At 55.1% G+C, this 17085-nt stretch overlaps 1 protein-coding gene across 1 annotated transcript in view; it reads right to left on the bottom strand.

The window, feature by feature from the left end:
* The window catches only part of TPST2 (tyrosylprotein sulfotransferase 2), an 8909-nt gene extending 903 nt beyond the window's left edge, over nt 1-8006 (bottom strand). Inside the window, exons 1-4 of the mRNA XM_010582044.1 lie at nt 7937-8006; nt 4000-4907; nt 2179-2377; nt 865-915 (exon numbers count right to left, since the gene is read on the bottom strand). Of these exons, the coding sequence (XP_010580346.1) occupies nt 865-915; nt 2179-2377; nt 4000-4835 (1086 nt within the window). The 5' untranslated portion in view covers nt 4836-4907; nt 7937-8006. The remainder of the gene's footprint in view (nt 1-864; nt 916-2178; nt 2378-3999; nt 4908-7936) is intronic.
* Nucleotides 8007-17085: the final 9079 nt, after the last annotated feature.

Below are 17085 nucleotides of genomic sequence, written 5' to 3'. Positions count from 1 at the left end.
GCGGCGGGCGGGGAGATCGCCACTGGGGAACTAACTGGGCATTGGTTGGTGAGTGGTGAGCAATTGCATTGTGCATCACTTGTATATGTCATTCCTTTTATTATTATTGTTGTCATTTTAATATTGTTACTATTATCATTATTAGTTTCTTCCTTTCCGGTCTATTAAACTGTTCTTTTCTCAACCCATGAGTTACTTTTTTTCCCCCGATTCTCTCCCCCATCCCACCAGGTGGGGGGGAGTGAGTGAGCGGCTGCGTGGTGCTTAGTTGCTGGCTGGGGTTAAACCATGACAATGTGCAGTGGCTGTTGGCCTGCTCTGCATTACAAAAGATGGTTATTAATTGTTTTCAAGCACTGCTCTTTAGGGAGGGAGCCCCATAGTGTATTTTTGACACCTGAACACAATCACACAAGAACTAGAAGACCTAGCTGTAACCTGTGTGTCAGACAAGCCACCTTTCCCTAAGGCAGGCAAGACCCATGGTAATGAAAACTTTATGAGTTTTGGAACAGAGAGCAAGGTAGAAAGTGTCTTAAAGTAAGAGAATGAAGAGCACAAGTTTCTGATGAGTGAGCTCCACTGAACTCTACAGCACAAAACCATACACACGAGCAGACCAGGAAGGAGGTGGCAGAGATGAATGAGCAGGGTCCTGAGGAGCACAGAATACACAGGACATCAACAACGAAAGTGTGGAGGGTGGGAGCGGTGCACAGCAAGAAGGACAGGCACATCATCCCCATGGATTATTTCCCACCCTTGGCTGCCCAGCCTGCAAATGCCCATAAGAGGGAGCAAGGGACCAGGCACCCAGGATTAACGGAACAGGGCAAAGCCCTCAAAGGGACAGCAGACTCTTACCTGCAGATGACCTTTCAAATTGGCTGGCGTTTTATAATCCCCCTTTAAAACCTACGGAAAAGAGAAAATTGGAGTGACCCTTCTGGGGTAGTGGCTCTATGAACATCAGCAAGTCCACCTCATTAACTGCATCCTATGTCCCAGTATACCTGAACCAGCTGAAATTCCCTGATGGGCGTTTGTTCTACCTCATGGTGCTATACTGGGGCAAAAGCAGGAGGTTTCCTCCTCCTTGACTGTAAGGAAAGACAGGGAGCAGCATCCTGCAGGAACCAACACAAGCAGTTCTCTGGTCCTCCCTTAGCCTGGGAGGGGAGAGTATTTCGGTCTTTACCATCATGCCAGTTCTCCAAATTCATCCCAAGAAGTACAGAAAGGTCCATGTCAGAGACCCAAAGAGTCCCTAACCCTGCCCAGGGCAGATGTTCACCCAAATCCCCTGTGTCCTAGAACACCAGAGCACTCGGAGCACGGACCAGCTCAAGGGAAGCAATTCTGACCTTCCAGGTCAGTGCTGCTACTTGCCTGCCAGCCCACAATCTGCACATAGTACCACGGGGACTGGTCCCACCTGCAGGCATTCCCCTGCTCCCACCAGTATGACAAAGGACACCCCGTCCCAGGGCACCGTCACAGGGAGCACATGCAAAACTGGAGGGGGCTGCAGAGTCCAGCCTCAGGCCGGGGAGGAACCAATCCACCCCAAAACATAAGAAACTCCCTCTGTTTAATAACTGCTGTCTGTGGCTCTGCAGCTTCTTCCTTCCAGTTCTGCTCCAGGGACATGAGTCAATATTCTAAAAAAAAAAATCTTCTGGTTTTGCCCAAATGCATTACGAGCCTCCACTCGCATTCCCCACGGGACCGCAGGAGTGGCTGGCGAGCTCCCCACTGACACAGCACAGTCTGCGCGTCCCCCAGACCGGCATGTCTAGTGCGTACAGCTGCGCACCTAGATAAGATCAGCACACGACTCCCACGCCTGGGTTCGAAAGCGCAGCTAGATCAGGGAGGGAGAGGTCAGTATCTGCCACAACAGAAGAAACAAACACCACCACGAAATCATAGGGAACATCATCAGTTTGAGCCACGCCAGACTCAATCTACCGCACGCATCTGTTTTGAAATCATCTCGGTGTAACCGCATGTCTGTCATTCCCAGCCTCCCAAAAGGAAGAGAGCATTTGTTTCTCCCCTGCTCTTTCCAGATTTGGTTCAGCAGCCTCTTCTGCTCCAGAAGAGCAGAAACCCACAGCCCCACGTCAGCACTCCCCCCCCGTGGCAGCGCCACAGGCAGACGGCAGCCACACTCACTCTGTGCGTGTTGTTGACAACTAAGGGGTCGGGGTGGCCGTAGTTGGGTGGGTTGGCATAGGGGTCATAGCCGAGCCTGGCAAGCATCGGTGCGATGTGGGCCATGTCCTGCAGCACATCCCCTGGGATGTGCCCGATCCATTTAGATAATGCCTCCATGTTCACCGGCTTGATAACCTGGTCTGTTGATCTTTCTATCCTGGGGAAAAATAATAAAGAAAAAAACAAAACAAGACACTGAAGTTGGATTTCACACATATACTGGGCGCAGACGGAAGAGCCTTCAGCTAGTGTTCACTGCCATCTCAACATTTCGCTTCCAATGCCCAAGACACGTGTGCAGAACAAATGCTCAGCGCACAAATGCTGGGTCTGCCTGGGGCAGAGCTGGCTCGAGGCAGAGCGGGGCAGCCCTGGGGCAGACCCTTCCCGCTCACAGCCCTGCTCTGGGGGAGTGGATCCTGGCAGGGATTTCCACAGCCCCAGAGATTGGGTCCCCGTGTACGGGGGGGATCCGTCCTGCACCAGGTCAGGGTGTTAGCAGGACACCTCTGCTTATTACAGGAAAATAATGAAAGATGTGTGGTCTGTATCACAGATACACCACACGATCCCACTGAAAATCCAAAAACTTATCTGTTAAGCAATCTCAGAAAAATTTACTCTGAGCAAATAGTGCTGAAAGCCCTGGAGAAATCATCACGTCAGCCATCCAAGGTGCCTACATCTCCCTATCCTACACCACAGCTGCCTTCCTGGTTCGCCTGGGGTAAGGGCACTGGGACATGCTCCCCACCGGCCACGTTCCCTGCCCTCCAAGCCCCTCGAGGAGTGAGGACCTCTCAGGTACAGCCTCTGCACCCTGTGCTCAGTGGGATGCTGGCCCAGGGTGAGCAGCCGCCTGCTCGGCTCCAGCCAAAGGAAACCACGCTCCGCACGGCACAGGTGATGCGGCGTCCTAAGAGGGATGGATCTTTGCGGATCCTGAGCCTCATCAGAGCGTCCCAGTTACCGACGGCTACGGCACAGGCAATGCCACACAGCCTCCTATGGAAGAGTGTCTCAGGGCGGAGGGAAGCGGAGCCCGGCCACACACCCACGGCCGAAACAGAGAAACAGAGCAGCTGCATGTCCACAGCTGCCCTCACCACTCGGGCACGAGCAATTTATATAAAAACTGCTTGTGTGGTTCCCTTACACCACTGATTAAATTTTGCTAAGTTAGGCTTAAGCCTCCATCTAGAAAATAAAGAGGATTAAAAGAGGAGAAGGTGGGAGAAGGCAAGCAGCGTCCTTGCACCCAGACACCTACAGCCAGCAAGGAAGGAGTGCTGGGGTGTGTCTCCACGGAACAGGTATTTCTTTTATTCTGCAATACCAGCACCGAACCTGGCAAGAATTGCTGCTCACCACTGAAAGCCATTCATTAGCAGCAAAACTAATCACGGTAAGGAGGTATTTGAGGACAGGTGTTGAAGAGAGGCATTAAAGAGCTCACATTTCAGAGGAAGCAGTTCTTTTCAAATTAGAGACCAAAATAATTTCTGCAGTGTCAAGACAGATGAATAAAGTGGTCACTTGCTCCTAAAAATCCTCGCCTGACAAACGTCTCTGTTGGGTACAACAGATTGCTAGTATTCAAGCTGTCTTTACTCAGAAGCACAAAACCTATGGCTGCAAAACTGGATGTGCTGCCACTTCTGCCCCTGAAAAGCATGCATAAACACAAGTGACGTGTCTTTGCCCCCAGTTTTAGCCTTGATCTGCTTCAGGTAACAAAAATGCTCTTCGAAAAGCCAAGGCAGAAGCCAAGACACTCACTTGGAAAGTGACACCCCACCGGGCTTCCCTATCAGCTCCTCGTGGTGCAGCACCATGTCGCTCCAGGAGATGCCCAAGAACTTCATGATGGCATGCATGGACTGCTCAGGGTGCAGCACCAGTTGCTCGTAGTAGACGGGCAGGCACCGGGACTGCCCGATCTCCAAGCACTGGGAGTACATCACCTCGATGGCTTTGTTCCACTTGGTCAGGCAGTCTCGGTAGCTGTTCAGGTCGAAGCCCGCGATCGTCACTTTCCGTGTGATCATGGAGTGGACTGAAGCCCGGCCATCTCGAACCATCAGGAGGAATTTGGAATTGGGGAACAGCCTGGACAGGTAGACAGAGGACTTCAGCGTGAAGGGGTCCTTGTTACACAAATACCTGGCTGGCTCGCCATGCTTGGCGATCACTTCCAGTATAAAGGCTTGCATAGCGGCATCCAAAACTTGGTCCGTCACCCCTGCTTCATCCAGACGCATCTTCTCTCGCCCCGATTTGGACCAGGCCTGCCGCATCGCCAGCACACGGGGGATGATGCGGGTCTCCTCTCCGCAGCGCACCTCAGGGTGGGCATCGAGCATGGCCCTCATCAGTGTCGTGCCGCTCCGTGGGACCCCACCAATGAATATCAGGGGCATCTCCTTGCTGTAACGATACTCGACGTGGTTGGAGTCCACCATGACCAGCTCCTCATTCTCGGGTCTCATCAGCCTGTGTCTCCTTTCACTCAGGACCTGCTGGCACTCCAGGACTTGCTGGCCAAGGTGCAGAGTCACCATCAGGGCGATCACCGAGCCCAACACCAGCAACACCCTCCTCATGGTGACCCGCATCCTGTTCTCCTCTGCACAGGCTGGTGACCACGCTTCAGCTTTCAGCTAGCAAGTGTTCAACCCAACAGGCATCTGCAAGAGAAACACAGCACGGTCAGAGGAGCAGGAGCCGCAATCCAGCCCGACAGCACCTCAGCGTCCAGCCTGGCTCCTTCAGGATGCTGACGCCATCCCAAGATTTCATAATCTCACTTATCAGCAACTTCCAGGCTAGGTGCCTTCTACCCATGAGGTAATTAAAGTCTGTCTCGGAGCACACCCAAAGAGATCATTTCTGGACTGTTCATGTACCCAGAAACAATGGTTTACAGCTGAAGCAAAGCTCCGGGAACTTTTCGGAGAGAACGGGCCATGCGTACCCAGTCAGTCCTCAAAAGAATCTTTACAGAGAGTCTGCTCCATCCTAGATGAAGCCCAAACCCTCCCTGCAGTTCTCCTTCCTTCCAAAACTGAGCTGAGCACACCACCATCTTCTCACTTCTCTCAGCCACCTGTCTCCTTCCTACATTTTCTTTAGTTTCAATGTGCTGTCGCAGGGGAGGGGGAAAAGCTGAAACAAGAGAAAAACAAAAGCATCTCATGCAAATTTTAAGGGTCTGAGTCAGGAGAAGCAGTTACCCGTTACAATGAAACGCTTTAAGAAATTAAACCATATGAAGGCTAACAGGATCACACAGAGTCAGCATTAAATGCCCTTCCTCCGGAGACTGACCTTACCTAAAAATCCTTGGAGACTTCATCTGGCAATAAGGCTTTTTGGGTTTTCTGCGTCTCAGTAGGATATCCAGCAGGAAGCCTGCAGTTTCTCCAAGTCTCCTGCTCTGCTGCCTGCCCTAGAGGGACTCCTGCGAACACTGGCACTGCTTCCCATGCCCTCCCCCCCTTCTGCTCCATTTGCAAGTACAGGTTTTGCAATCCTCCCCTGGGCTCACCCAGGGATTTCAAGTTCTTTGTGATTATGTGGCTGGGGCGGGAGCTGAATGGAGTGGAAGGAACGGGACGTCCATGTGTTTTGTTTTACTGACAATCCAAAGAACTGCTTCAGAAAAACGTTTTCTCCTCTCAACTCTCCATGAAAGAGCAAATTTAGCAGCGGCCTGTGCAAAGCCCCTTGGCAGCAGGGAGCCAGGCAGCCTCCCTGCCCCACCTGCCAGCAGAACTGGCCCCACACTCGAGGACTCGCTCTGTTCCCCTTCCAGCCCCTGACATCCCACTCCACCTATCCAGACTGGTGAAGCGCTGAGCTGCTCACCATCCACCCGCTCTGCTTTTATTCTGCTCAAGCCATCGGATTACCACGACACAGAGGCAGTGCCTCTCTGCCTGCCCAGGTATGTGTTTTCCCATCCCAGCAGCTAAGTAACATCACCACCAAAATTATTTTTAGCACCATGGTTAACATCCTGGCCAACTGCTTAGTTAGCATACCAAGGTTAAACAGTTTCAAATGCATGCCCATATACCAGATAAAAGTCAAAAAGTCAAATGCTGGTCCATTTGTTTAGATGTAAATCAGAGGGAACAACAAACAGCTCTGGCATTTTTGCAGCACCAAGTGCAGAGTCAGACCCATTAAAGACACAAGCGCTCCTCTGCTCCTTCCTGCTATCTTGATCTGCTTCAGTCATGTAAATATATTCAAATGTTCACCCTAAAAGTAATTGCAAATGCCGCAAGACCCATCTCAATGCACGGTAGCCAGGATTTAAGGCCAGCTGGAATAATTACAGCTATGCAGACCAAGGCAGGCTAATTACCAGGAAAGATCTGCAGTTTAAAAAGGAGTTTGTGAGCACAGAAGTGCTCTGTTCTTTGCAAAAAACGGCTTACAGTGAGCGTTTCCCACCGAGATGCTCCCAGCAGCTCCACCAGCTCTGCTCTGAGTGCTGCCGGGAGGGAACAAAGGGACTGGCTCAATGTGCTGTGCGAAGCGGGAGGCTGGCTGGGAGCCTGCGGTATCAGCCCCGCTCCGGCAGCACCCGGCGGGACAAACTGCCATGTCCCTGGGGACCATCCTGCCTGCCCGGCCAGGATGGACACGCAGCCCCCACCGCTGCTCATCCAATGCCACCAGCATGGGGAAGCTCTCGCCCCGCCGTGGGGCAGCAGGAGTGGCAGAGAGGCAGGTGGTGATGGCTGCCATCGGGGAGCACAGCTTCTCCCTCCCGCTGTGCTCCGGACTCTCCCCACCGCTGCAGCACAGCATTGCTCCTGCCAGCAGAACAGCCTCGCTCTGCCTCCTGCATGGGAGCCGCAGGCACTGGGAGGGCTGAAGCAGAACAAACTTCTCTGGTGGGATTACCCCAGTGTACCCAGGCGGGCTGAACAAGGATCCGTGAGCGTGCTTGGCAGCGGTCTGCTGAGCAACCGCAAACAATCCCGGCTTATTTTCAACTCTTTTCTGCAAGCCTCCACTAAGAATTTCCCCAAATTTATGGGGCTTATTAGCCTACAAGAGAAGAAGGATGGATAATTTCCTCCACAGCAGATATTCTGGTGGAAAATATCATAGCATAATTAGGCAGCTCGGCTGTCTGATCAGAGATGACCTTCTAGTCCTTCAGATGCCCAAGCTGGCTCTGAGAGCTCTCCACTCCAGCAGGAATTAGGGAGCTCTCAGGGGCTTCTCTGGCACATCACAGCAGGGACTGAAAACCACTGCAGCTGGTGACGGGGAGCAGAAATCAAAGTGCCAGCACCCGACCCCGGGCTGAAGCCCCCGAGTACAGCTTGGACACTGCAGGACAGGGACAGACTGTGACCCACAGCCAGGGGCTCAGTCCCCAATTGCCATCAGGGCAAGGCTGGTACTGAGAGCAGAGAGCGTGGGGAAAGATGGGAGCTGGTGGGGAAGTGACAGCAGAGCAGTGACAAACAAGGACACAAGAGCTCCTACAGGCAGAAAGTCTTCCTTATTTTGCATGCTGATCAGACATTAGTATAAACAAGGCTTAAACCGTTTCTTGTCAGCTTGCAAAGGCAATACAATATTAACAGGGCATCAGTGGCAGTGTGGACAGACCTATGAAATATTCACCATCCCACACCCACCATCACAGGGGAATCAACTACTCTGGCACATGCCATTCATATGTGCTTACCTTCCCCCGGTAAGTTCATTTTGCTGCTAGTCAAGCTTCATGCTGAAACACAGGTGGCCGCGAAAATACCTAATGGGGAAGAAAAGCCACAATGTCAATTTGTTTATTTATTGAAGACATCCGCGTGCGCGGTGATGAGCGACGCTCTCCTTCTCGGCACCTTTCCCTGCTGCATGAACCCCTCCTGCCCACAGCCTCCCACCAAGCCCAGGGGAAAGGTGGTCCCGGTGGAGCTGGTGCCCCCAGCTCACGGTCAGCACCAGCAGCCAGACGTGGCACGCCTGCAACTCGGCCACCTGCCCAGAGGCACCGGCACTGCTCCACCGTGGTGGCATCGGCAGGGCTGAGCCAGAAGGAGAAGCCGAGGGAAGCGGGAAGGCGGCTACTCTTTTAGGAAATGAAGCCTCCTGGAAGGGAGAAGGGGCAGGAGCAGCTGGGATGTTTAAAACCCAGGGGACGACAGTCCAAACGCGGCAAGTTTCCGTCACACACAAGCAACCAGTACAACAGCCTGTCCCAGAGGAAGCAGCTCCAGACTCACCTGCCGCAGGCTTTGGCACAAATGCTGAAATCAGGCAAAAGTAGGACTACGGTCAGAGTCCCCAAACCAGTAACAGCAAAGGCAGATGGGGCCCAGAGGACTCCCCAGGTCTGGCAGGTCATGCTCGTGCCTCCAGGTGGGGTCACGGGATGCCAACCTCTGCATTAGGAGCTGCCCATGCTGCAGGGATCTCCCCAGCTCCAGCCCAAGGAACAAAGCTCTCTCCAGCCTCACCAACCCAGTCAGGTAGGCAACCAAAACCCGCACATCAGCCCAAATGCCAGGTTTCCCACAAGGACGCAACACCTGCGCCCACGAGGACTGCACCCCTCCCGGGGAGCCCAGCAGCCGCGTGCACCACCTCGGCTGAAGCTGCCCTGCAAGCGCAGAGCATCCCGGTGACAGCGTGCCTGTGCAGGGGTCCTGCCCACGTCCTGCCAGCGGTACAGCAGCCGTGTCCCTCCGGGACACCCTCCTCCAGACACGGGAGGGCGGGAGCAGGGATGACCTGTCCCAGCAGGGCTGCAGCTTTCCAAGTAAAGCTGCCATCTGGGGGGCTGTGCTGCAGCGGAGCATACCAAGAGGCCAGGACCCGGCAGGATGGCAGTCCGCTCCGAGGCTCGCAGCGTGTGCGCAGGACCACAGGCTCGTCGTGGGGCTGCTGCAGCTGGGCCCTTCCCACAGTCAGCTCCCCCTTGATGCACCACAGCATCCTGGCCTCAGAGGGTGTTTCTGAGAACATTTCACGTACGGAAATGTAATTGTTATTCCAGACACCCAAGAGTCTCCTCCTCTCCCACCCAGCTGCCACTGAACGTCAAGCGGCCCCTCCACTTCAGCACTAATTAGAAAACAGAGGGAAACTCCACCCAGCACGAACTTTGCAAGAGCTTATCCGCAGTGCATGCATCGCCCTCCTTCCCTGCAAGGCTTTCTGCTTGACCCTGGCCTGGCCCCCACTGACCACGGGATTTCAGGCCCAGAGAAGGCTGCAGGTCCGCGGAGCAGCAGCTGCATCCCTGGGTGCGCTTCTGCAGTGCCACAAATGATCTGGGGCACGGAGCAGCGGCGGTTTAACAGCCCAGCCCGAGACACCCTGCTCCGGAAACGGCTCCGGCTCTTGCCCGTGCACACAGACACACACACAGACACACACACGCTTGCAGACTTCCTTCCCGGCGCTGCACAGCGTGCCAACGCGTGGCTGCTCCACCGGCCGGGCAGACGCCGTGGCCGACCGAGCACCAACTGACTGCAGCCTCCACGTCCTCCTTCACCTGCTGTTGTGAAACGGGTAAACCACCACCGCTGCCAGAGAGCAGCCCCGCGGTGCCGGTGCAGCCGGGGCCGCCGGAGCAAGGGAGCCGTGCACCATCTGTGGCGATGAAGCAAGGTCTCAGTCCTTTTTTTAAAGCAACGAAGTGTTACAAACAAACAGCAAAACCAGTTTCTACAAGAAGCTCCACATGATCAAAAAATGCATTTTTCTTTAACCCATTCCCAGAAACAGTTGCTATTAGCTGTGACTTCCCCAAAAGACCTATGCGTGGCCTGGAAAATTTTAGCTCAAATCGTTGGTGCTTAATAAAGGGATGAGGAACTGCAGACGTCTTTGTGGCGGAAGAGCAGCAGAAGCTGTGGTGAGCAAGAAATATCCTAATATATCTAGCTTGCATCTTTACAAATCAGCAAAATTTAATTACTTAATTGATAGCCTCCAGTTAATTCACAGGCCACATGCAACACAAAAATAAACACAGCTTGCCTGAGGGTGACTGCTGCCGTCCCAACCTGAGCTCAGACAAAGGACGCACCCAGAAGCGCCGTCACGGCTGAAGGCAGATCTGCTTCTCCTGGTCACTCCTGGTGGCAACTCCTAATGTGTGTTTCAAAACGGCTGATGACTCCAAGGCATCTCTCCCTTTGCAGGACAGAGATGCTCACGTCCTGAGGAGGCAGCAGCAAACAGGAGAGGGGTCAAACGAGCCCCGGGAGAGGAAAGCTGGGAAGAGCTGGCAGGGGTTGAGGGCGAGGAGCGGGAAGGGATGGGCTGCTGGCACGCAGACGCACAGGGTGTTTCTCCTTCTCAGTTTCAAAGCAGCCTGAGCAAAAGCCGGTCAACAAATTTTGAAACGTTCACCAAGAGGTCAACGAGCAGCCCTGGAAAGCAGCAAGCCCGGAGCAAGCACCGATCTCTGCTTCCTGCTGCATACCCACAGAGGCAGCCAACGGGACGGCTGAGGTTCACCCAAGTGCAGCGTCAGCCACGTTGCACAACCCACGGCTTGTGCTCGTCCACCCCCAGCACGGCAAGAATCGATCCCCGCAGGGACGGGAGCAGGGTCCAACGGACACTGCAGTTTGCTGTGCGCCCCAATCGATACTGCAGCCACTTGCAGTGGAACAGGAGCTTTGTACAAACTCTGCTAGAAGTGAGCAATGGCCTGAGGCTCCAGGAGGTGAGAGAAGAGCCCACTTTTAGGTGCATGAAATTAAGCTGTTGAATAGCACCTACAGCACTCAAAAAAAAAAAAAAAAAAAAAAAAAAAAAAATTGCTTTCAGGCCACCAAGTGGTGAGAACAGCAACATCGACAGCAGAACAGTTTTTGTTTATTCAAGCTAAAGATGCACTGCAGGCCACAAACCCAGATGCATCTACAGGACTCAGAAGCCAATCGCAGTAAAAATACATGGATTTTTAGACCACTTCGGGGTTATGTGTCCCTTTGAAAACCCCCCAAAAGAACAAACAGCACCATGGTTTGCATTTGCACCGCTGACATCATCCCAAGTAAAATTGGAAGAAATCGTCAAAAGACTGCAAGAATGAGTGTTTAAGCACACATCTTAGCACCCAAACCAGAAGGAGGGTGTTTAAGCTTGCATCTTAGCACCCAACCGGCTCAACTCACCTCCAGAACAGCCGCAGGGCACGCCAACGCTGCCGTGCTCATCGGTCCTGCTCCGTTTCCTTTCAGTTCAGCACTCTCAATGTGATGTGCCAGCCAGAGCCCCTGCAACGACGCTGGCTCCTGAACATCCCCTCTGCCTTCCACTGCACAAGGCGCTCGCCGTGGCTCTGGCAGCTCTGCTCAGACGCTGAAGTCGTCCCAGCAGCTGGGCACGAGGGTCCGGCGGCACAGCCCACCACCACGGCGCAGCTCCCGCTCCCCGCACCACCACAACTACCGCATTCCTGCAGCCCAGAGGTTGTTGGCTTGGACCTGCAGTGGCGAGGGGGTTTCACAAAAGTCCTTTTCTGTCCCAAAGCACAAAGCCCTCCTCCAGGGAGGACATGGGGGAATTTATTCTCACTGCTGAGTACCTAGAAAAATAAGCTAGCAGAATCTGATGCCCTGAGGATTATGGCAGCACGCACCGGCTTCAAATACCGGCTTTCTTACTCAGAAAAGCCTGCGAGGTGGAAGCCCTGTGCCACACAGCGCATTCCCAGCCAAGCACCCCAGCGCACCATCCCCAGAGAGCCTGGCCAGGGATGCACACACAGTGCGCCAGCCCGCTTTAACAGGCTCTAAATCACATCAACAAAGAATCAACAGACATTTCACAGCACAAATGTACTATTTGTTTATTGCCTTGAGGCTGTTATGATTAGAAAAACATTTTATTATCCTGCTCAATGCTACAATGTTCCTGAAATAATAAAAATCCCACCAATTTACAGCATCTTCACCCTGCCCGCCTCTCATTCCAAGCACAGCAATGGCATTTTATCGTCCAGTGATGGAAACCACAGCATCCACTTCTGCCAACCTCTCTGTAAGGCAACAGCCTTTGTCTCAAACTGGCTTATTAATTATGAAACACCCGAAGTGAAAGCTGCTGGCAGAAGGCGGTGACGGAGGCACCCACCCCAGTGACTTGGCACGAGCCACCATACCCACCGCACCCCAGCAAAGCTCCAGCAAAGCCAGGAGGGAAAGGGCTTGCCACGTCCCCCCTTGGCTCAAGGAGCGGGGCTGGAAGGCACAGCTGCCACTGGAAGGACCAAGCTGAGCGATGGGGTACAGGTGGGGAAGGGAGACCCACCCGCCGGCCTGTGCCGTGGGCTGCAAGGGACAGGTGCTGGAGCAGGAGGGGTGTCTGTGACCCCCCGCAGCGACGGATGGGGCCACCCGCCAGATCAGCTCGGTCTCTGCTTTGGAAGCGCTTGTGCCGAAACGGGACAGGAGCTCTGCGCTTCGGAGGGACGCTTCTGACTTTCGATCAACCCACAGCTCCAATTCACAGAGCTTTACCTTTTCTTAATTACTCTGCAGTCGCTGCCTCGGGAACAAAGGCAAAGCCAGCGCAGATACCACTGCATGGAGGGTGACAGTGGGAGACACACTCCTACCCTTGCTCTCCTTGCACCATGACCAGTGGCCCCGCTGTCCCGCTCCCCCCACAGAGCTGGACAAGGAGGCTCTCGGGAAGCACGGAGCTGTTCCCCCACACCTTCCTGCTCCTCTGACCGGGGTCCGTCTAATTCCCACTCCCGGGCCCAGGGCAGGTCCCTGGGAACCCCACTGGAGAGGGCAAGGGGAGCTGGAGTTTGCAGCTTCTGCGTTAACTCACCACGCTCGGTGCAAACATGACTCTTCCCTCCCAAAACTGAACAAAGATTCCCCACATGAATGTGGATGGTCAGAGCCCACCACACAACAGGGAGAAAAAGAAGTCAGAGGAACTGCTAGAAAAAATACTAGGTATCTTCAAAAAAATATTTTTCCAAATCCACGTGCCAAACCATAAGTCTTAACAAGCTCCAGTCTTGCATGCACAAAGATCAAGATTTGCAAATAAAAGGTTGTTTCTGCAAGAGAAACCCCAAAACCTCAAATTTGCTTAAGAAACAAAATCAAAATATTTTATTTCCCCATGCAGCAACACCAGGCGTCCCCAAAGCTGCAGACACTTACTAAGGAGAGGGTAACGTGGACAGAGGGGCACGCTACACAACCCCTTGGGCAGCGAGGTGAGGAAGAAACGCGGCTGTACTGCATCTCCCCGCGCCCCTCTGCTTGTCCTTGTCCTTGTCCTTTTTCCTGCAGCTCCCGGTGAGGTGCAGCCCTTCGGGTACGCGGTCCTGAGCACACACCAGCCCCAGGACCTCCACCGCAGCCCAGCTGGGCTCAACACGTCAGCTGCCACAAGGGCAAGCGTTTGGCATTTTCACAAAGCCAGTAATTTTGGCTCAGAGGGGCTCAGAGCGCTGCCTAGCACTGACTTCAGCGATGTGTGAATACGTGGCCTCCCACTCGATACGGCGCAAAGCCCGTGTGCTTCCACAGCCCCCAGTGAGGACATGCAACAACCTCCCACCGAGCCCTGGCACGGGAAAAGCTCTTCTTGTGAAACCGTGGATGGAAGAAAAGGAAACGGGTCCTTCCGTGCTGCTCCGTGCGCGGCGTGGCTGACCCGTAAGACAAATCAACCCTGAACAGCACATCCGAGTGCTTCACGGCTCGGTTCCTGTCATCAGAAGCCCAGCTGTAAGCTGTGGGTCCTCTGCTGCCATTTACATCTGCAAATGCTGGGCCACCGAGGGCTGCCTCTGCATACTGTCCTTCCTCTGCAAGTCACCCGGCCGCGGTGGCCTGCAGCCAGCTGTGAGCACAGCTGCCCGGGAGAGCAGGGGGGCCGGGTGCTCTCCCACCCCCGTTACAGCTTGTCCGGGCACAGCCACTGCCAGAACCGGTCACTCATGCCGCAGGATCCACCCACAGCACAGAGCAGGAACAGGAGCACTGGAAAAAACCCAGCTGCTTCTCCCTGTCCCGCTACAGGAGCCGCAATTGCAGCGGCTCTGGAGCTGACGGTCATTTCCACATGGAGAAGCACCTCGACGCCGCAGCCACTTGCGGATTCCCTGGTCTTGGTTTAAGCTCACTCACCTGGGAACGCGCCATGGGAACCAGCCGCTTGCTGAACTTCTGAGCGCTGCAGATTGAACAACCCTCTGCTGCTGTCAGCGGTTCTGGCTTGCAGACCCTGCAAGGGGGCTCGGGGCAGCTCCTCAACAGGCCTGCCGTACACTGCACAGCTCTTACTGGGCAGGGCCAGCCCCAGGCAGCGTTGCCAGCCCACGCTCCTGCCTGCACCCGCACTGCGAGGCCAGCACAAAAGGATGGACTGGGGATGAAAAGGGGAAAAAACCCCGTCGTTGCCCAGTAGACAGGATTTCTTTGGGGAGAATCCCTGCAATACTGGAGGCTGACAGGGGTTTAGGAGAACTGCACAGACTAAGGCTTGCAAAATTGTATGAAACAAAGCAGGCAGAGGACAACACGGCGAGCTTCTCCCATCGGCCTGCGCTCTCGCTGCCTGCACTCGGAGGGCTGCGAAATCCAAAGTGAAACATGCTCTGCTGAGGCTTCCTAAACGCATCACAAATTCGTCAGAAGACACATCTGTACGGTGCCAAATAAAACCACCTGCTGGGCGTTTGTTTTCTCTCTCCAGAAACGTTCTCAACAGTCACTGCATTTTGTAGTGCTTCTGCCATCCCGCACATCCCCTGAAGGCTCACCGTATCTGTAATGTAAACTGCCTTTGGAAGTATCTTCTTAAAATAGCGACAGAAATTACTAATACAGTTTTTAAAACCTACAGGCAGAGAACTGCAGTGGCACGAGCCTGCCCGTCCTTCTGGTGAGCTCACCAGCGAACCACATCCCGGAGAGACCTGCAGCAGCTCCCGCCTCCATGCCCCCAGCCTGCGACATCTCGCCAGTGCCAGTGCGGAGAGCGTAATTCTGCCTGTAGCCCCCTGCAGCAATGCCCCCCAACGCCAGCTGCAGCACCGGCTCCGGGTGATGCCAGGAAGGACCTGTGCAGCACAATGCGTGGCTGAGCCGCCACCACGGGACACGGTGTTGCTCGCCCCAGGGTGCCTGGAGCATGGTGGTGGCTGCCCAGTCTCAGCTGACAGGCCATCAGATGTGGAGGCATGGAAACTGGCTCTCATGGCCAGATCCTAGCAGCGACGCTCCGGTCTTCTGGGAAATGCGGAGCTGCGGGCAGCAGCCAGCTGCTGCTCCCCCGGAGAGCTGCACTGCCTGCCGAGCACGCACGCAGGCACAGAAGCAACTCTCAGGAATGGAGAAAGCTCAGCGCTCTGGACCAAAACACCAAGCTGCTGGGAGGGTGTTCATCGGTGCACCAGCAAGATCCACCAGCCCCTTCCTCAAACTTCCCCCCTATGCGGGTTCATGCACAGACCGTGGGGCAGTTACAAAGGTCAGTGTTGGAAATCACCCCCCAATTTCAGGGGCTGCCTTCCCTGAGTGAGCACCCTGCAGACCCTTGGCTCTCTCTGCAGGCAGCACAGCACGCCTGTTCCCGCCGGGTACCACATGCAGGCAGCCACCAAGCACGAGCTGCAGTCAGGCACGCTATTACAAAACCCCATTTGGAGGAAACATTTGAACCGGCGTTGGCACTTGAAAAGCTCCCTACGAGCACGCTGCAGTGTTCCCAGAAAAGCAACGTCAAATTTGGAAACCTGTTAGCACAAATCATTTTAATCTCTCCACTCACCCTTGCTTGGTACCCCCGAGCATGAATGAGCAGCGCAGCTGTGCAAAGGGGAGACTCACCGCCCATACATTAAGTACAAGCAGCTGGTGGGGCCAGGCTGTGACTCGCAGAGGAAGACGTGTGAAGGGGTTTCAAGCTGCGAGATGTTTTTTTGGACAGAGCCCGAGCATGCAAACAAACACAGCGAAGGACAGAACAAAGGCCCGCACAATGCAAACCATACCCTTCCCATGGAAGATTGTGGCCCAGCTCATGCTGCGGGCAATGGGAATGCGCTGCCAGCAGTGCCAGGGACCACGACTCTGGCCATGAGTCCCAAGGAACTCGAGCTTGCTACGGAAACAGCGTGGATCTCACATCCCCACCACGCAGCACCGCAGGGCAATGGCCCGGCGACAGGTGGGCAGAGCAGGGAGAGCTTTGGTGTTTTGGGTGGGCTACAGGGCACCAACGCAGCTGCTTGGGAGCCTGTCTGCGATCCTCCCCCCGCCAAGGGACCCGCACCCTGCGGCCGCCCAGCAGAAGCTGCAGCTGCCCAGACCTCAGCTGCTGCCAAAACTTCTCATGCCAAAAGCTGAGGCTAACGCTGACCGAGCCCTCCGGGCGCAGCCTCTCACTGAGCGCTCGCTTGCCCAGGCCACCACAGCCCAGGCGGCCCCGCTCGCCCCAGCGGAGGAGGGCAGACCCCACGCCGGGGTTCAGCCCCGGGTGCCGGGACGGATGGACAGCCCCGGTCCGTGGGTGACTCCTGTCGGGCATCGTGCCCGAGCCTGCCCTCTGCACTACTGTCCCGTCCGGCGATGTGCGGGTAATGGGGGGCACGGCCTGCTGCTGGGCTCCCAAAGGGGTGCCGGGAAGAGGGTGCCGGATGGCAGGAAAGAGGGAGAAAAAGGTACGTGGAGCACCCTGCACCGAGCACCGTGTACCGTGCACCGCCCGCCGTGCACCAAGCGCTGACCTCCGCGCACCGTGCGCTGCACGGCGTGCGGCTCGCAGCGCTCCGCGCACCGAGCATCCCCCGCGCACCGCCCGCTCCGCACCGTGCACCGCTCGCCGCGCACCTTG

Source organism: Haliaeetus leucocephalus, unplaced genomic scaffold (assembly GCF_000737465.1).
Source record: "Haliaeetus leucocephalus isolate CR32 unplaced genomic scaffold, Haliaeetus_leucocephalus-4.0 Scaffold840, whole genome shotgun sequence".
NCBI classification, from domain to species: domain Eukaryota; kingdom Metazoa; phylum Chordata; class Aves; order Accipitriformes; family Accipitridae; genus Haliaeetus; species Haliaeetus leucocephalus.
This window is presented reverse-complemented; position numbering and strand designations above follow the sequence as displayed.